The 21,225-nt window shown below is 43.2% G+C and overlaps 1 protein-coding gene across 2 annotated transcripts in view; it reads right to left on the bottom strand.

The window, feature by feature from the left end:
• Positions 1–19,767, bottom strand: part of LOC138963263 (ras-related and estrogen-regulated growth inhibitor-like) — a 79,011-nt gene extending 59,244 nt beyond the window's left edge. For both annotated transcript variants that reach the window (XM_070335329.1, XM_070335330.1), the window contains exon 1: positions 18,681–19,767. In XM_070335329.1, the coding sequence (XP_070191430.1) occupies positions 18,681–18,840 (160 nt within the window). In that variant the 5' untranslated portion in view covers positions 18,841–19,767. The remainder of the gene's footprint in view (positions 1–18,680) is intronic.
• Between the last annotated feature and the right edge of the window lie 1,458 nt (positions 19,768–21,225).

The raw sequence follows: 21,225 nt of genomic DNA, 5'->3' as shown, positions 1-21,225 counted from the left end.
AGGAAAGCAGTACCTCCCTGGCTGTGCTTTTCATGAGAATACAGACACGAATTATTCCTGCCTGCACCCAGAGCCTACTTACCCTTTCCTTAGTTTTTATATTTAGTCAAGTTTTGACTAAATATTTTAACGTAGAGGGGGGAATCGAGACGAGGGTCGTGGTGTATGTGTGTGTGTGTGTGTGTCTGTGTGTGTGTGTAGAGCGATTCAGACTAAACTACTGGACCGATCTTTATGAAATTTGACATGAGAGTTCCTGGGTATGAAATCCCCATACGTTTTTTTCATTTTTTTGATAAATGTCTTTGATGACGTCATATCCGGCTTTTCGTGAAAGTTGAGGCGGCACTGTCACGCCCTCATTTTTCAACCAAATTGGTTGAAATTTTGGTCAAGTAATCTTCGACGAAGCCCGGGGTTTGGTATTGCATTTCAGCTTGGTGGCTTAAAAATTAATTAATGACTTTGGTCATTAAAAATCTGAAAATTGTAAAAAAAAAATAAAAATTTATAAAACGATCCAAATTTACGTTTATCTTATTTTCCATCATTTGCTGATTCCAAAAACATATAAATATGTTATATTCGGATTAAAAACAAGCTCTGAAAATTAAATATATAAAAATTATTATCAAAATTAAATTGTCCAAATCAATTTAAAAACACTTTCATCTTATTCCTTGTCGGTTCCTGATTCCAAAAACATATAGATATGATATGTTTGGATTAAAAACACGCTCAGAAAGTTAAAACAAAGAGAGGTACAGAAAAGCGTGCTATCCTTCTTAGCGCAACTACTACCCCGCTCTTCTTGTCAATTTCACTGCCTTTGCCATGAGCGGTGGACTGACGATGCTACGAGTATACGGTCTTGCTGAAAAATGGCAGCTACTTGACTAAATATTGTATTTTCGCCTTACGCGACTTGTTTTACTATGTTTTCACAGACCGAGACAGGTGTAGCCTGCTTGTGTCTGGCAACGGTTATTCTCCAGAGCTAGGGTCTTCTTCTTCTTCTTCTTCTTCTTCTTTGTTCGTGGGCTGAAACTCCCACGTTCACTCATGTTTTTGCATGAGTGGGTTTTTACGTGTATGGCCGTTTTTACCCCGGGGAGGCATGCTGGGTATTTTCGTGTTTCTATAACCCACCGAACTCTGACATGCATTACAGGATCTTTTCCGTGCGCACTTGGTCTTGTGCTTTTGCGTGTACACAAGAAGGGGGATAGGGCACATAAGTTGACCTAGGAGATCGGAAAATCTCCACCCTTAACCCACCAGGCGGCAGCGGCCGGGATTTGAACTCACGACCTTCCGATTAGGAGTCCGATGTTTTATCAATCAATCAATCAATATGAGGCTTATATCGCGCGTATTCCATGGGTACAGTTCTAAGCGTAGGGATTTAAAAAAAAAATTTTTTATGCAATTTATATCGCGCACATATTTAAGGCGCAGGGATTTATTTATGCCGTGTGAGATGGAATTTTTTTACACAATACATCACGCATTCACATCAGCCAGCAGATCGCAGCATATCCTACTTTTCGCGGCCTATTATTCAAAGTCACACGGGTATTTTGGTGGACATTTTTATCTATGCCTATACAATTTTGCCAGGAAAGACCCTTTTGTCAATCGTGGGATCTTTAACGTGCACACCCCAATGTAGTGTACACGAAGGGACCTCGGTTTTTCATCCGAAAGACTAGCACTTGAACCCACCACCTAGGTTAGGAAAGGGGGGAGAAAATTGCCAACGCCCTGACCCAGGGTCGAACTCGCAACCTCTCGCTTCCGAGCGCAAGTGCGTTACCACTCGGCCACCCAGTCCCCACTACGCCACTGCGCCCATCCTAGTGTCATGGGGAAACCATGTTACGCGATTATTATTTCTTTATTAAACTGAGACATTTTATCCATACAAATTGATTTCATTAGTATATACCGTTTCCAAATAAATGTATATCCTTGGCCTGCAGAGTAAGAATTAGAAATACTTGCACATTTTGATTGTCTGCGTTTAGTACAGTACAATACAGAATACAGAATACAGTATTTATTGAGCCAAGTGACATTAACAAAACATTTAAAGCACAAGGAATTTAGCGTAGTGTTGGTAAAATCACGCACACACACACACCCACACACACACTGACACACACACACACACGCCCACACACGCCCACACATTCACTGACATACACACCAACACACACACGCCCACACTACAGCAGTCACGATCACACCATCACACGCAGGGCAGACATGAGGTAAGACAAATGACAATCATCTATTAAAAGAAAATGTACAAAGAGTGATCTAAGATGCTGGTGAAAGGGTCCACACAGAATACAATTTTATAATCTTTTTTTTCTCTTTTTTTTCGGGGGGGGGGGGGCACGTGCCCCCTGTGCCCCCCCCCCCCCCCCTCGTCCGCCCCTGACAAGCATTACAAAATACATCATTCGCGTGTCATGGAAACCAGAGGATGTACATGTGATATGGATTTCAAAACTAACATTTACAAAATTACAAAAGACAAAAATGTACACTATGTTTTTGTTGTATGTCTGTATCATTATGTAACTGAAGTATTCATGACACAAGTAAGGAGAAGACATTTTAGTTGCCATTTGATATACATTTGAATGATTTAAAGGACTGAGAATGCATTTCACAAAATGGACCCCCAGCTAAGACTTCAAGAAATCAAATTATAGAAACTTGGAGAAAACATTATGCCGAGGAGTTTTTCGACTTGAAGCTTCACGAAAGAAGGGATGGAGGTAATTGCGATAAATGGTGATTTTGTCTTCTTCTTCTTCTCCTTCTTGAAACTTGTGTTTGCTTGAAAGTATTAATTTTTGCCGTCTTTCTGTCTGTATCTCTTTCTATTTTCAATGTCTCTCTGTCTCTCTGTCTCTTTGTCTCTCTGTCTCTCTCTGTCTCTCTGTCTCTCTGTCTCTTTGTTTATCTGTCTCTCTGTCTCTCTGTCTCTCCTTTTCCTCTCCTTTATTATTATAGTATAGTGAGTATTTCTACGCACATACCCTCCCAGAGGGGAGGCTCATGGCGTTTACAATATGCCGTGTGAGATGGAATTTTTTACACAATATATCACGCATTCACATCGGCCAGTAAATCTCAAGCGTGTTAGGCGAGTATATACTTTTCACGGCCTATTATTCCAAGTCACACGGGTATTTGGTGGACATTTTTATATATGTCAATACAATTTTGCCAGGAAAGACCCTTTTGTCAATCGTGGGATCTTTAACGTGCACACCCCAATGTAGTGTACACGGGACCTCGGTTTTTCGTCTCATCCGAAAGACTAGCACTTGAACCCACCACCTAGGTTAGGAAAGGGGGGAGAAAATAGCGGCCTGACCCAGGGTCGAACACGCAACCTCTCGATTACGAGCGCAAGTGCGTTTCCACTCGACCACCCAGTCCTTTCAAATGTCGGTTGTTTTTGTAGTAAATTGTCTCGTTTAAAGGCACACTCAGCTTCCCGTAAACCTCCAGTTTCTGGTCACAGACACTGTCAGGCTTTTACACACAGTACAAACACCCTTTCGTTTAAACACTCACCGCTTGAGAACATACTAGGAGCCCTCTGTAAAGAGCGAGCATTTTAAAAGAATTTATTTTTGCGTGGCCAGACGGATTGTCTAACCCACAATCGGACGCCTCGTTTTGGCGCTAGAACCAACTTTTAAAATCTCTTAAATTGACAGCTTGTTACACAAACATTCTTAAATCATAAAATAATTCTTTTTTCATCAAGACAAGATCAGTACAATTCGAAGTTTGAAAAAAGGGAACCCGGAAACTGGTCACGCAAGGTCGTGTTTTTTCAAGCAGACGAATGTTCTGAATAGTGCTTGCTTGCTTGAAGGCAACCGCACGTCGAACAACAAAGGCGAGTGGTACTGCAGTGGTTACCTGCCCACTGCGGGATCCCCGGAAATGAGAGGGCAGACAAGCTCGCCAAACTCGGAGCGCAGAGAGACCAAACAGACAACCCTGTCAGCTTCATGGAGAAGAAAACCCTCATCAAGGCAGTGTTTAGGCCCCAGAAACGGAAGGATGATTATCATCTCCTCACGCGACATGAACAAGTCGTGCTGATGCGACTCCGCACTGGGCATAACCGCCTAAATGCACACATGTCCCAAAAGATGAAGCTGGTCCCCTCCCCTACATGCAGCTGTGGACTAGAGGACCAGACCACTGAACACATCCTCCAGCGATGCACCATCCTTGACAGTCTGAGAAAACCCGTGTGGCCAACTGCAGTCTCCCTCCACTGCAAGCTGTACGGAGGAGAGGAAGACCTGGAGAAGACGGCATCATTCGTCTCGCTGTCCGGGCTGACAATATAACAAGTGTGATCGACAAGAAGAAGAAGAAGAAGGCAACCGCCGCCGATAAGTTCGTGTGACTCGCAGTCGTTTGTTGCATTTTAGATTAAGAGGTACACAATAACGTGCTATTGCAAATACAGCGAGTCGCGTTGAAATCACAAAATGACGACTAAATTGTGAAAAAAAGGAAAGTGGACCACACGGGTTCACGATGGCTCAGGGGTAAAATAACCACGAAATCTGGTATGTGGTTTATGCAAGCTAAATAGCCATTCAAACGAACTGTGTCACTTGATGCTATTAAATGCTGTTGTAAGTGTGTTCCATAAAGTTAAAACTGTTTTTTTCGTGAGAAGATTTAAATCGTTCTGTAAACCATTTGAGGCAGATTGGGCCTTTAAAATTCTTTGCTTCGCTTTTCCAAGTAATGCCAAGCGATACACATCATCATTGCCTGCACTAAGATGTTCCACTTCAGTTTTTTCTTCACATAAACGGTGCACCCACTCTCAATTTAATTAAGCTTAATAGTCTGGAACTAAGTTTAGAATCAGTAAAAGTAATTACTGTACAATCTAGTCAGGTGTTTTCCATTTAGAAATGGTGATGTTCTGATGTTTCGCCAGAATTTTACTCTGAGTGTCGTTTTGAGAGAATGAATGTATAGGTTTTTACTATGAGAGAGTGAGAGAGAGAGAGAGAGAGAGAGAGAGAGAGAGAGAGAGAGAGAGAGAGAGAGAGAGAGAGAGAGAGAGAGAGAGAGCGAGAGAGAGCGCGTACAAACGAACTTTATTTGACAAGGATAAAGGTTTAAGGCCCATTGCCTTGCCTAACAACTGTCCTTAAACAATACTAACCATGTAATATTCACTAAAAAAAAAAAAAGCACACACAAGGAAAGGAATAATAGAAGGACAATAATGCTAAATGCAACCAGAATTTAAAATAGAATAAGAGCCTACAATTACAAATAATTTCTTTCTTTCTTTCTTTATTTGGTGTTTAACGTCGTTTTCAACCGTTCAAGGTTATATCGCGACGGCTACAAATAATGCGGAGAAAGTTAGAAAGACCACAACAATAAAGAACACGTCATATAATTACCCTATTTCCATCCATATAGAAAAGACACTAACAAAATAGGTCCTGTGATTGTAATTTATCGTTCAGATACCGCATACAATCACCCAATCCTCCTGTATATGATGTACGTCATCATAGTCCAAATTCTGTATCATAAAGTCTGTCCGGTAGAATTATCTAGTTCAATCACATTTGTTTCAACACATTCTGAACTTGAATATCACAGACAAAATATTAACAAAATACTAGCGAAGTCAATTTTGGGGGTCAATCGCTGTCGTATGTTTTTAAACGGTCTCTTGAGCTCTACAATAAGGGCACCGTCTATAGATATCGGCGCATCGCATTACTGACAGCCGCTCAACACATGGAGGCCAGGCCGCTACCACACAGTGCGGTGAGATTAATGAGAAGAATTCATTTGAGTAATTAACTCTGGCTGCTTGTCAGGCTCACCTGTCTAGCACAGTGCACAAACACACACACGTGATGCACGTGATGCACGTCTGTGGGTATGTGTTCAGGCTGCACTTTCACTTGTGATAAATTCCGGTGACTTTTTTTTTGATAGTAGAAACACTCAAAATTGGAGGGTTTCAATTCCGAACTCATTTTCTGTAACCAGTTTGGAACACAGCAGAACTATGTACTATGCCGCCAGTTTGGAACACAGCAGAACTATGTACTATGCCGCCAGTTTGGAACACAGCAGAACTATGTACTATGCCGCACTGTGTTTCAACCTGGTAACAGACAGTGGGTTCAAAAGTGGAACACTTCAGAATACAGAATACAGAATACAGAATACAGTATTTATTGAGCCAAGTGACATTAAAAAACATTTAAAGCACAAGGAATTTAGCGTAGTGTTGGTAAAATCACGCACACACACACACCCACACACACACTGACACACACACACACACGCCCACACATACACTGACATACACACCAACACACACACGCCCACACTACAGCAGTCACGATCACACCATCACACGCAGGGCAGACATGAGGTAAAACAAATGACAATCATCTATTAAAAGAAAATGTACAAAGAGTGGTCTAAGATGCTGGTGGAAGGGTCTACACAGAATACAATTTTATAATCTAATGCATAGTTAGAACTAGCCCATCCCCTCCACCCACCCACTCATGAATAACTAAAATAATAACTTCAACTTAGAGGGAATGCATGTGCGTTTTGGTTATGTTGATTAAAGGGATTAATGAAGACGCCTAGAAAAAAAAGAAAAATCCCTTATACAACGACAAGCAGCCGCCCACACTAATGGTGTCATCATTAAAGGCACATTTCTTCCCTTGAGAATAGTCCAGCTCACCGTCTCGCATCTGACCAAGCTTCTTCGTGTGCATTCTGATAATCATCGGTCCATGGCTATCGCCAGTTTCTCTCTGATAGAATGAGACCCAAAGGGAAGTAACTCATTTTTGACCTGAGTTCAGGATGCTTCGTGTGTACACATATGCGGGGCCAAGTCGAAGGAAACATTACGACAAATGACACAAGATAAATGAATTAAAGGCAGAGTAAGCCTCCCGTAAACCATCACAGATACGGTCAGGCTTTTACACACAGTACAAACACCCTTTCATTTAAACACTCACCAATTGAGAACATCCTAGGTGCCCTCCGTAAAGAGCGAACAATTTTCAAAGACTTTATTTTTGCGTGGTTTATCTTACCCCTGAGCCATCGTGAACCCGTGTGATCCAGTTTTCCCCCTTTTCACAATGCAGTCGTCATAGTTAGTCATTTGAATGCGACTCGACGTGAGCTTATCTACAATAGCACGTTTTTTTATGCACGAAACAACGGCTATGGTTCACAAGAACTCTAGCGATGGATTTTGACTGTTGAGAGGAACGGCGATTTGCACTGATAAACCGGGCCGTCGTCTGCTACGACCCTTGCGTGACCCTGCTTCCGGGCTTTTCTTTTTTTAAACTTTCACAACTTCGAATTTTTCTGATCTTGTCTTGATGAAAAACGAATTCTTTTATGATTAAAGAATGTTTGTGTAACAAGCTGTCAATTTATTATTTAGATTTTAAAAGTTAGGTCTAGCGCAAAAACGAGGCGCCATTGTTCTTCAGGGCCAAGTCCACGAAAATAAATTCTTGGAAAATGTCTCACGCTCGACAGAAAGCAGCCAGGATGTTCCCGTTTGGTGAGCGTTCAAATGGAAGTATGCTTGTACTGTATTTAGACGCTCGGGGAGCTCTGTGATGGTTTACGGGAGGCTTATTGTGCCTTTAATGAACGACCACAGGACAACCAGAAGGAAGAGGGAAAGGAAGGGAAAATGGATTCATATAAAAGCGGAAAAGCAAATTCTAAAAACAGTAAGGCAGAAAAATAACTGATATTCGGTTACGAGAAACATGGAGAGAATCATGATCAAAGAACAACTGACAGATCGTTTAGTTCGGAATGGTCTCTATTCTGCACGCACCTTGTTCTTTGTATTTGCTTCTTTGTTTATCTGTTTGTTTTCTTTGTTTATCTGTTTGTTTTTTCAAGACATAAAAACATTGCTTTTTGTCAGGGCTGATCAATGGGAACACTTGTGCAATCATGTTCACACTTACATTTTTCATTTTCATTTCATTTTCATTACTTATTGTCCCATCGCTGGGAAATTCGGGTCGCTTCCTCCCAGTGGAAAGCTAGCAGCAACGGAGTCGCGCTACCCAGGTGTCTGCGTGTTTAGGTGTATTCAGCCACCTGCACTTATGGCACAATGACCAAGGTCTTTTACGTGCCATTGTGATGACACGGGGGTGGGACATGGCTTCCGTCTCTGGGTCTGCACATAAAGTTGACCCGTGTCCGTCCCGGCCCGAATTCGAACCTGCGACTTCGGATCACAAGTCCAGTGCTCTACCAACTGAGCTACCGGGCCCCCGTGTGTAAATTCACTTTTTGTGTTCCTTTCTCTCTTGTTGGTGCCTTTTTTGTTTCAGTGTTTGTCTGTGTGTTTTCCAGGTATTCTTTCCAGACATGAGATTTAAGAAAAAATGCTTGGTGTCACAGGTGATAGATTGGAACACTTGTGCAATCTTGTTCACCCTTACAGTGTCAAGTTACCTTTCTTTGTACCTTTTTCTGTTAATGTTTTGATTCTTTGCTTAGTTCTGCTTGTTTTCCAGTTATTCGCAAGCATGATAAGAGTATTTGCTGGGTGTCACAGGTGATAGATTGGAACACTTGTGCAATATTGTTCACACTTACAGTGTCAATTTACCTCTTGTTTTTATACTTGTTCTTTTTATACTTTGATTCTTTGTTATATTCTGTTTGTTTTCCAGTTGTTGCTCGTAGACATGACAAGAACAATTGCATTGTGTTAGAGATAGGTGTTGGATTGGAACGGGCGCAGTGGCGTGGTGGTAAGACGTCGGCCTCCTAAAGCTAATCGGGAGGTCGTGAGTTCGAATCCCGGTCACTGCCGCCTGGTGGGATAAGAGTGGAGATTTTTCCGATCTCCCAGGTCAACTTATGCTAGACCTGCTAGTGACTTAACCCCCTTCGTGTGTACACGCAAGCAGAAGACCAAGTACGCACGGAAAAGATCCTGTAGCCGCTGGGTTTTTGAAACACGAAAATACCCCCGAAATCGGCGTATACTGCCTGAATGGCGGGGTAAAAACGGTCATACACGTAAAAATCCACTCGTGCTGATGTAACCGAGTGCCGAAACACAACGATCACCTCGGGAAGCGAAGTGCAATGAAACAGGATTGAAAATGTTAGGGCTAATTTCTTAGCCCTATAAAAACTGTTATGCAAACCCGAAGGTTTCCATGAACATACAGACAATCGGAAACTACCAGACCCCATCACAAACAGATTTCCACAAACCACGGGTGTTGACTTAAAGGCCAACAACTCGGGTGCAGAGTCTGCTGTGAAAGGAGCGGCAGCCTCCCCTGTCACACTAAAAACATGAGTGAACGTGGGAAAAGACAGAAGAAGAAGAAGAAGGATTGGAACATTTATGCAATCATGTTCATCCTTACAGTATAAATTTACCTGTTTTGTTATTAACCTTTTTCTGTTATATTTTGATTCTTCGTTTCCTTCTGTTTTGTTTTTCAGTTGTTATGCCCAGACATGACAAGAAGAATTGCTTGGTGTCACAGACAGTTGCCGGATGGATTGGAACACTTGTGCAATCGTGTTTAGAGTGTAAAATAATGTACCCTTTTATACCTTTTTCTTTTTATATTTTGATTCTTTGTTTAATTCTGCTTGTTTTTCAAGTTGCAATTCCCAGACATGAAAAGAACACTTGCTTGGTGTCACAGACAGGTGATGGATTGGAACATTTGTACATGAACTGTGCAAATTCACGCTCAGCATTACACGCTGCATTCGTCTTGGCACGGCCTGGAACGTGTCTACGTGTCTTGGCCTTCATGTAAAACGTCGTGTTGACGGCTTTGTCAGTCTTGCCACTTGTTATCTTGTGGAGTGTCGTCAGTAATTTAGCTCTCTGGCTTCCCCCACTTGGCACAAGCGTCTTGACCCAGTCCTGCAAGTGTCGGGGTCATGAGCTCAGCGAAATCTGACAGGCACTGGCACTCATGGGCACTGACTGCTGTTGTTGTCATTTGGCTTGCAGGTACCCTTGTGAAGGAGACTCGAGACTTGTTACCTCAAAACCCCCAACCCCCAGTCTCCCAACCCTCCATCAGTATGTAATGCCTAATGAATACACGCACGCACGCACACACACATGTTCACGCACACACACACACGCGCGCGCACGCACGCGTACACACACACACACACACACCCATGTGGACACAAACACACAGACATACACACATAGACACACAAACACACACACACACACACAAACACAAAACACACACACACACACACACACACACACACACACCGCAAACACAAACACACACACACACACTGACATACACACACACGCGCGACGCACACACACACACGCACACACACACACACACACACACACACACGCACACACACACACACACACACACACACACACACACACAGTCATGGTATGGCTCAAACTTTGCACCACAGCCATCAAGTCAGCTGTTTTAGCTAGGCAGCTTACGTCGATTTTTTGACCGGATGGGGACAGATCTGACAAAAGTGTGACATTTTTTCCGAGCTATCTACATCCAAAATACTTTCAATTTTTGCTAGGCCCCACGTGCACAGGTCATACTGACAGCATGTACGTGGCAAATTGCAATTTTTGAGGTTTCGCACTCCGAGAATAGGGAAAATCGCTCCTAGGCCTGCTCTTCATCCGTGCCTGCTCATCGGGAGGCCAACTTCCACTTGTATGTGGACTCAATGAAAGCCTTGGTGCCTTGGTTCTTCGGCATGGATCACCACAACTATGCTCGCTGGATCCCTGTACACATAAGGGACATGGAACATCTGCCTCCTACGATCAAAGAAGAATGTCAACAGCGTGGACACTGGGTTGTGTTCAAGACCACAAACAGATTCTCGGCAATCCCAATCAACCAGGTCCATGAGAACAACAATGACACTGTGAAAGGGTCTGGTGGTGCTGTTGGACTCACTGAAAACCCGTCAGCATTTCGAAAGTGGATGCTTGCAGGACCGGAAGCTGAAGGAGTTTGAAGCAAGTGTCTCTGAGGGATCTGAGATGCACTATCACCATGAGGAAGGTCCATCAACTCAACAGAGCTCCAGAGGGAAAGTTTTGAGCCTTGTCAAGACTATCAGTGATATGGGCAATCCCTTCATGAATGACACTGCACAACTGTTGATGCTGGATATTGTGATGTGATAAATGAATCAGTGACCAACACTGTCCGTACAGTGGAAAAACTTGGAAAGAGCCAGTATGATGAATACCACCAGTCAGTTTTGGTAGACTGCACTCGATCAATTCATGACCCCATCAAGAAAAACTCCCTTCCACTCTTCAAGTGTCCAACACCAAAGAAAAAATCGAAACAAGCTGGCAAAATAGCAACTTTGAAGGCTGATGTCAGCCTTTTTTCACAGCTGTACATTGTGGCTCAAAACAGGGAAACAGATGTGGGTACCTTTTTCCAGCACGAAAATAACCCATACCCACCATCTCTTTCAGACAGAGGAAAACTGCGCCTGGGCAAAAAGTCAGACTTGCTGAAGTGCCTGATACAAGCACCTGATACAGACACTCCAGGTTCACTTGAGACACAAGACCTTGATGATGACACTGATCTGGCAGCTTGTCTTCAGCATGTGGCAGAGGCGGACAGCTCAGTTGGAGAATTGGATGTTGTAGAGCTTGATGCAGGTCTACTTTCTTCCATTGAGCAGACATCAGCATCAGAGCAGATTGACCCCCTGAGTACTTTCGACACAAAGATTCTGGATGGCACCGCCGTTTTACACTTCCTCCCGACTGCTGGAATTTCAACGTTTGAAGATTATGCCAATGATGTTTTCCTACCATACATCAGACACCAATTACCGGCACGGTTGGCCTAGTGGTAAGGCGTCTGCCCCGTGATCGGGAGGTCGTGGGTTCGAACCCCGGCCGGGTCATACCTAAGACTATAAAATTTGCAATCTAGTGGCTTCTCCGTCTGGCGTCTGGCATTATGGGGTTAGTGCTGGGACTGGTTGGTCCGGTGTCAGAATAATGTGACTGGGTGAGACATGAAGCCTGTGCTGCGACTTCTGTCTTGTGTGTGGCGCACGTTATATGTCGAAGCAGCACCGCCCTGATATGGCCCTTCGTGGTCGGCTGGGCGTTAAGCAAGCAAAAAAAAAAAAAAAAAAAAAAAAAAAGAGTGGATGTGGTGTGGGACACATATCACAGCAGCAGTATTAAAGAGAGTGCACGAGAGAAGAGAGGTAACGGAATCAGGAGAAAAGTTGCTGGTCCAAACAAGATCCCTGGAAAGTGGCAAGAGTTTCTCAAGGACTCAGACAACAAACAAGAACACTTTTCCTTCCTGTCAGAGAAAGTTGCCACAGCTCAGTTCCCCGATGGAAAAGTAGTTGTCATTACATCAGGCCAGAATGTTCTCATCAGAGGAATGAATCACAGCATGCCAGACAATGATCATGAAGAAGCAGACACAAGGATACTGCTGCATCTGCAAAATGCACTGCAGACTGGGTCCTGTGCTTGCTTAGTTCGCACTGTGGACACTGACGTCATCGTCATCATCATTGGAAAGTTCCGCAAGCTTCAAGCAATGTGTCCAGCGGCAGAGATTTGGATTGCTTTCGGCACAGGAAAGAATTTCACGTACTTTCACATCAATGCCATTGCTCTAGCCCTTGGAGAGGAAAAGTCTACAGCCCTCCCCACTTTCCTCAGCTTCACCGGTTGCGACACGGTCTCTGCCTTTTTTGTCTGCGTGGGCTGCATGGAAATGTTATCCTGCAGTAAGAGAGGCCTTTGGGCTCATTGCAGAGAATCCTTTCGTTGCCATGGAGTTGAACAGCCACCACTTCAAATTGCTGGAACGCTTCACAGTTGTCCTGTATGACAAAACCAGCCAGCTGAGCTCTGTTGATGAGGCCCGCAGAGAGCTGTTTTGCCACAGAGACAAGATGATGATGGAAGCCCTTCCTCCCACACATGGAGCATTATTTCAGCATTCAAACCGTGCTGTCTACCAGGCAAGCATTTGGACCACTACTGACCAGGCCCAGCAGCAAGCACCATCTCCAGAGGGATGGGTCTGGACTCTGGACAAGGACAGCAAGGCTTGGCTCCCTTTTTGGACGACACTGCCAAAAGCATCTGAAGCTTGCAGCCAACTAGTCAAATGTGGATGCAAGGGTGCAAGAGGATGTGGCACCACATGTGGTTGCAGGAAAGCTGGATGGCAATGCACAAGACGGTGCAAGTGCAGCTGTGACAAATAGATCAATGGATATCCACATACTCGTACCAGCTGCGGTTGCCGATGTACATGCCAGAATTGCTTTAAAGACGTTTTCCTAAATGTTGAAAACTTTAAGGGGCTGAATAAGCAGTTATAAACACTAATATTTCTGAAACAAATTAATGTTTAATTGTCATGTTCACCGATACTATGGAAGCAAGTTACGTACAATGTCGCGACATGATTTTTTTGGCCTTATTTTCGAGTTTTGTCAAACCAGAAACAAATATCTCGCAAAAATATGAATGTTTATTGATTAAAAAATTATTTGAAATGTATCCTTTTTTGAATTTATTCATTGAATTGATCATATTGCCTTTCAATTTTTAAAACATCTTGCTTAGACATGTATATGCAGTATTTTCTTCTATTAATGCTATGGAAAAATTGATGACGTCACATGACTGGGCTGCATTGGTCAAATTTGATGGGGCCTAGCAAAAAATTAAGTAGAAGTGCAGTGCCTGGCACTGCATACCCCAAGCGAAGGAGCCATCATTGAGAGAGAGAGAGAGAGAGAGAGAGAGAGAGAGAGAGAGAGAGAGAGAGAGAGAGAGAGAGAGGTTCCACACCTAGAAATCTTGTCAGTTGTTGTGGTTGTTGTTGTTTTCATGACAATACTGTCCTTTTTTGTGTGTAATGTTCTTGTTGTTGTTTTGTTGTTATTGTTTCATACTTGTTTACTCTATCTCTCTCTCTCTCTCTCTCTCTCTCTGTGTTTATGATGATATCTTTCCTCGGAAAATGCAGTGCTTTGGATGGTAAATGCATATATGTTTGGCAGAGAGAGAGATAGAGAGAGAGAGAGAGAGAAAGAGAGAGAGAGAGAGAGAGAGAGAGAGAGAGAGAGAGAGAGCGATTACAAGCAAATGACGAAGTCTCGTCCAACATCTCGTGCTACGAGATATGATGTACACCTAGATTACCTGATTACAAGTAAATAACGAAGTCTCGTCCAACATCTCGTGCTACCAGATTTCATGTACACCAAGATTACCTGATTACAAGCAAATGACGAAGTCTCGTCCAACATCTCGTGCTACGAGATTTGATGTACACCTAGATTACCTGATTACAAGTAAATAACGAAGTCTCGTCCAACATCTCGATATCTTCAGTAAGGGACAACGGACCTTTTCACAAATGTTCATAAAAATCGGTTGAGAAATGGAAAATAACGGTTTTTAATGGATTTTTGTTGTTGGTGGTTGTGGTGGTGGTGTCGTTGTAGTTGTTGTTGTTGTTGTTGTTGTTGTTGTTAGTGGTGGTGGTGGTGGTGTTGTTGTTTTTTTGTTGTTGGTGGTGGAGGTGTTGTTGTTGTTGTTGTTGTTGTTGTCGTTGTCGTCGTCCATCATATCAACCAACTCACCAGGATTGCAAGTAATTCACGGTGTCTCTTACAACATCTCGTGCTACCAGATTTGATGTACACAAAGACTTTAGCTTGGAAATGGAATCCTCAAGTTTGACGTCATGGAAGATGTCATAACATTTTGAATTCAGCTCCTTGTGTTGAAGAGAATGATGTCATGAGTTTGACGTCATGAGTTTTGATTGTCTTCTTGACCTGGGTTTGACCTCCTTCTTTGTTATGACTTAGAAATTGGAAGCGCTTGTAACTGCCGTTGTCGATGTCGGATCAAAACGATTTATGTCTTAAAACCTTCCTGGGATCAATAACATTGCCTGTGCCAATTTTTGTTGTAGTCGAGTCAAAACTGTGAAAGTTTTAGGGGTTCTAACACACACACACACACACACACACACACACATCATTTGGTTGAAATCAACTCTAGTGTGGGACCAACCTAGCTTCGCTTGCTTCGCTCGCTTCGCTTGGATTAATAAGTAGGGTCTACAGAATTGCCTCACAAAGTTTGACACTTTTGTCAAGTCGGTCCCCATCATATCGCTAAGCTGCCGGGCTATTTAAGTCTCACCCATAAACGTATTGCATCAGGAACAGCAGACTGCTGCAGGTATCATTTCATTCCGTTCGTCTCGGACTGTGTGTTCTATCGCTTGCTGCAACCCCCCCCCCCCCCCCTCCCACACTCATCCCACCTCCGCCGATCGTATTTGAAATATCTTTGTTTGATGATTGATTTGGGAACGTTAGCAGTCGATCTGTTGTCAAGAATGTAACGTTAGTCTGTCTGAATGTAACGCGCGTAACGTTAGTCTGTCTGAATGTAACGCGCGTAACGTTAGTCTGTCTGAATGTAACGCGCGTAACGTTAGTCTGTCTGAATGTAACGCGCGTAACGTTAGTCTGTCTGAATGTAACGCGCGTAACGTTAGTCTGTCTGAATGTAACGCGCGTAACGTCAGTCTGTCTGAATGTAACGCGCGTAACGTCGGTCTGTCTGAATGTAACGCGCGTAACGTCGGTCTGTCTGAATGTAACGCGCGTAACGTTAGTCTGTCTGAATGTAACGCGCGTAACGTTAGTCTGTCTGAATGTAACGCGCGTAACGTTAGTCTGTCTGACTGTAACGCGCGTAACGTTAGTCTGTCTGAATGTAACGCGCGTAACGTTAGTCTGTCTGAATGTAACGCGCGTAACGTTAGTCTGTCTGAATGTAACGCGCGTAACGTTAGTCTGTCTGAATGTAACGCGCGTAACGTTAGTCTGTCTGAATGTAACGCGCGTAACGTTAGTCTGGGGTTTCCGCTGTTTTGTTGCTGTTGCAAACATTGCCAGGAGTGCGTTCAAGCTTTTTAAGCGTAGCACATGTGCCGTTTTGCACCTCCAAGATACGCTTGCATTCCTTCTTGTGTAAACGGTCAATAAACCGCCATAGGTCTGTCCTGGGGCCGAGTTAACAAAGGACAAGTGCACAGTTCCACTTTGACACATACCAAACACCTACAGCCGGGCCGGCTGCTTTCTGTGAAGAGTGAGTGGGGTCTTTTTTGTCAAATGTGTTCAGCAAAACGGATTTGTCTTCTGAACGTGAAGCAGCAAGGATATTGCAGTTACATCATATATGTAGCGAAGTGGAATGATTCTTTTATTCCTTGTAAGACCCTGGACAGACTATGTTGCGGCTTACATGGCCGTCTACACGGAAAGGAGTGTATATTATGTGGGTGGAAATGTTGCACGTGTATTGTGCTTTCACGTGATCGCTCTGGTGACAGTGCTTTCAAAATAAATAAAGAGGAACAGATAGAAAAAGAGTGTGAGTGTGTGTGTGTGTGTGTGTGTGTGTGTGTGTGTGTGTGTGTGTGTCAGTGTGTATGTGTGTCTGTCTGTGTGTGCCGTGTGCATGCGTGCGTGCGTGAGTGAGTGTGCGTGAGTGAGTGCGTGTGTGTGTGAGTGTGTCTGTCTGTCTGTCTGTGTGTGTGTGTGCGTGCGTGCGTGCGTGCGTGAGTGAGTGCGTGTGTGTGTGTGTGTGTGTGTGTGTGTGTGTGTGTGTGTGTGTGTTTCCATGACTGTCCAATGCTGGTCTGACGCTCCAGATGTTCAGCGTTCCTTGCCAGTATAGGCTTTTACAAAACACTGCTTTGCACATGTTTTTGAACTTTCCGCTTATTTTGTCTTTATCACAGGGACTCCGTCATTTTGTTAACAACAGAAACCGCGTAAAACATACGTTCTGACATCATGTGTATGCGAAACAAGTTACCGTCTTTCATGCACAAACACCATCTTACTCTCTCACCTTCAACGTGAATAAAAACAAAACTGCAAAAAACTTGGAGAACTAAACAAAACTACAATGTATTCATTTATGTTTGTTCCTTCAGTTATCGCCCTTTGAGTACAGACCTTTACCGAGACTGCTTGGATGTTGTGCTTTGCTGAAATTTGGTATTTTGCGTAAGCTTGTAACCTTTCACGCGGCAAAAATAATGGCCATGCAAGCGTTTTTCTTGCCAAAATCACTGCAGAAATGGGCAGTTGCATAAGGTTATTTAGATAAGGCCTTGTTTGTGCACGTTCAAAACGGTGATCGCGTAACAGAGACACTGAAGAAAACTTCTCATTCGAGGGTTGTTGATGTCGTTGTTGATGTCGTTGTTGATGTCGTTGTTGTTCTTGTTCTTGTTAGTGATGACGTCTTTTGATTGCGTTGACACCTCCGGCCAAATCAGTTTAACAGACTATGAAGGCCCAACAAACTGATTTCGAACTTCAAAGTAAAACTTTACTGCAAATGAGATGTTGGGTTGTTATTGCAACACTTTCGAAAATCTGCCTTTAACTTCAGATGATAGTGTGTGTGTGTGTATGTGTGTGTGCGTGTGTGTGTGTGTGTGTGTGTGGTTGAAAACGTTATGTTCTAAAATGCAATATTGAAAACGCTTTTTACAATCATCGTCGACAAACGTCATTTTGGCTTCCGACCAGTACTTTCTAATCATACCATTGTTGTTATCCTTCCATACGGATAAAAACGAACCCTGATTGCCACAGAACTGTGTATAATAGTTTTAAACTTTTACTGAACCAGCTCTACTTAAAACTCCACTCGCTGAACTTAAAACGTCCAAAAGGACCCAGTTCTTGACTCGGAAGATGAAGAAAAAGATAGTGTATTTTTGACCTGAACACCTGTGATTCGGCCTTGTGAGGGTCAGTGTGTTAAATCAACTGTCAGGTGACATCTACAGCTTTATACGACATAAAGGAGTGGTCACTTACGGGTCCCTACCGGACACTATATAGCGGCCATAAACTTGTGCTGGTCAGTTCATTAGTGTCAGAAACCAAAATAAATGAAGGTCCGACCAGCTGACAACAACAACAACAACAGTAAAAACAACAGCAACAACAACTGAGGGTGTCTGGTAGCTCAGTTGACACCGCATTAGACTTGTGATCCTACAAGTCATTGTGATGACACAGGTCGACTTAACTGTGTGATGATTCAGAGACGGTATCCATGCCCCAGCCCCGCGTCACCACCATGTGACGCTAAAGACCTCCACCTAAATACGCCTACCCCTGGGTAGTAGCACGACTTTTGTTGCGGCCACAATTAGCCAGCAATGGGATAATGAAATATGAAAGCATATTTGTCACTGACTCACCAGATAATGAAATATGAAAGGATATTTGTCACTGACTCACCAGATAATGAAATATGAAAGGATATTTGTCACTGACTCACCAGATAATGAAATATGAAAGGATGTTTGTCACTGACTCACCAGATAATGAAATATGAAAGGATATTTGTCACTGACTCACCAGATAATGAAATATGAAAGGATGTTTGTCACTGACTCACCAGATAATGAAATATGAAAGGATATTTGTCACTGACTCACCAGACTTGCCAACGCCTTTGGCCCCCAGCACCGCAATGTTGATTTCACGGCCACCGCCGCCACTGCCGATGCTACTGCTGCTGCTGCTGGTGCTGCTGCTGCCGTTGCTGAGGCGTAGGTGACCGAACTCCATCGTGTCCCGCCCACCCGATGCCCGCATACGGCCACCCGAGTTTCGCCGCACTCGGGAAGAGGGTGGGGGCGGTGGCGGAAGGGAATCCAGCGAAATGGTGTTGTGAGAGTTGAGGGAATTAATCCCTCTAAGTTGTGGTGGAACGCTTTAAAGTTATATAAGGTCAGCAAACACACTGTATTCCTCTTATCGTTATCCGACAAACGTTATATTCGTCCGCCAAATCAAATATCATATTGTTTTAAAGAGCACGCTCATAAGCGTAGCTTGTTGTGCTCCATTTGTTGAATTGATTGTACGCGGCATTGTTATTTGTAATTATCTGAATAAAACGGTTTAAGACCAAGGTCAGCACACACGTCACGTTTCCTTTACGAGGCCGTGGAACAAACCCCACTAATGCTGTGGGGAAAGTAGACTATTGAATCAATGAAGTATAGATCCTCAGCAAAGCATCAGAAATGTAAGATTGGCACAGACACACGTACTTAGCTCTCGCCAAGATCCAGGCGTTTTCACTTTTCCGAACACGCTTTCCACTCAAGCAGAAGCAAGACAAAGGAAGGAAGATGAAAGTCCCTGGACGACTAAGCAGATGAAAAGCAACTCTCCGTTGTCTGCGAACCGGGCGGAAATGACGACAAACAAGCAGAAACTCTCCACAAGGTAATATACACTCTCCACAGCCGGGGTCAATGTACAAAACGGAAGCTTTTACGTCTTCCGATGAACACAGTAAAACTTGACACCTCTTTGAAGGCTGTGAATAAAGGTGACAGTACGCCCGTCGTTACCTATAGAGGTAATGTAGGAACGCGCTCACTCCGAGGAACAATAATGTAAGCCTAGGACTAGAGGCGTTTCCAGCAGCTTGGACTCAGGTTCCTGGTCGGCGAAAGTACTCCACCATGTTGTCAACTCCAAATACGCAATTCGTTTTCACAAGCCGAATCTGCATCACTGTGGAGGAAGAACATTGAGAGAGACTGTTCATATTATTCGTATACAAATGCATATAACTATTTATATTTTTAGACAGAGAGAACGAAGAGAACAATTATCGAAGATATTTAATATAAATGATTAGATCAAGCGGCACTTTGAAGCGTTTGGCGAAAAAGTACTTTTCGATCCCTTTCAGATTTATGCGATAAGTAAAGCCCTAGCCGGAAGCTGAAACAGACTTAAAACAGTGAAACAAATTGTAACAAAAGTCATGTCTTTTGGTTCAAGAGATACGGCAATTAAGAAAAGAGTGCTTTCCCCCACCGGAAACGGAAACGGAAACAGACCTGAAAGCAAAAAACAAAATGTGCGTAAAAGAAACGAGTAAACTTCCGGCAACCTCGGCAGTAAATGTGAAGTAGTTATCACGCAGACCTTACTCCTGCCACGCTGATTGCAAGATAAAATCGCTGGGGTTTATATTCTAGCTTCCGATGAGCTGTTAAACATTTCTGTTGAAACCTTTCGTGCAAATGCGACGTGCAAGAAATAAATAAAAACATCGCCATTCATCAATAACATTGCGGACCATAAAATTAATCTCTTCAGTACTGGCCAAAAACCTTCTTTTACTTTGACTAAATAATTCGCGGTTTTAAAATCACAATCACAATTCTCTAGTCAGTGAAGACGAAAACCCGTTTGTTTACGAACACTTTAAAGCCGAACTGCTGGTGCACTCTCCTATTTCTAGTGTGCTACAAAAGCTGATTGTTTCCGCTTGTAATGGCTGGCCTTGTCACGTGCTGTTATTATACCAATAAGTTAAGCTTTCAGTTCTTGTTGTGGCCACACACAAAAAAAAACAAAAAACCCGAAGGTCAATAGTGTTTAGTTTTCTCGACGCACACGGGCACAGCAATCTAGTTTTCGGATATAATTATGGAACTTTTTTTTTTACGTTGTTGTGATCCTACAGTCAGCGGCTTTTTATGGTAGACTGGATTGTGATGTCTTATGTAATAGACAAAAAAGTTCGTCACAGGAAAATAAAACAACAAGGGGTGATCTTCTTTCGAGAAACAAATTTTTCACCAAATTTTCAAAAGGTTTGAAAAGGTCAAAGCCACTGTAGCACTTTCCTTTCAGCAGAATTTCCTCCATAGAATTAAACAAAATGTGAACTGCAGAAATTAAAGGCAGAGTAAGCCTCCCGTAAACCATCACAGATACGGTCAGGCTTTTACACACAGTACAAACACCCTTTCATTTAAACACTCACCAATTGAGAACATCCTAGGTGCCCTCCGTAAAGAGCGAACAATTTTCAAAGAATTTATTTTTGCGTGGTTTATCTTACCCCTGAGCCATCGTGAACCCGTGTGATCCAGTTTTCCCTTTTCACAATGCAGTCGTCATAGTTAGTCATTTGAATGCGACTCGACGTGCATGCTTATCTACAATAGC

Source organism: Littorina saxatilis, linkage group LG3, assembly GCF_037325665.1.
Source record: "Littorina saxatilis isolate snail1 linkage group LG3, US_GU_Lsax_2.0, whole genome shotgun sequence".
Taxonomy (NCBI): domain Eukaryota; kingdom Metazoa; phylum Mollusca; class Gastropoda; order Littorinimorpha; family Littorinidae; genus Littorina; species Littorina saxatilis.
Note: the sequence above shows the minus strand (reverse complement) of the source record. Positions and strands in the feature narration are given on the sequence as shown.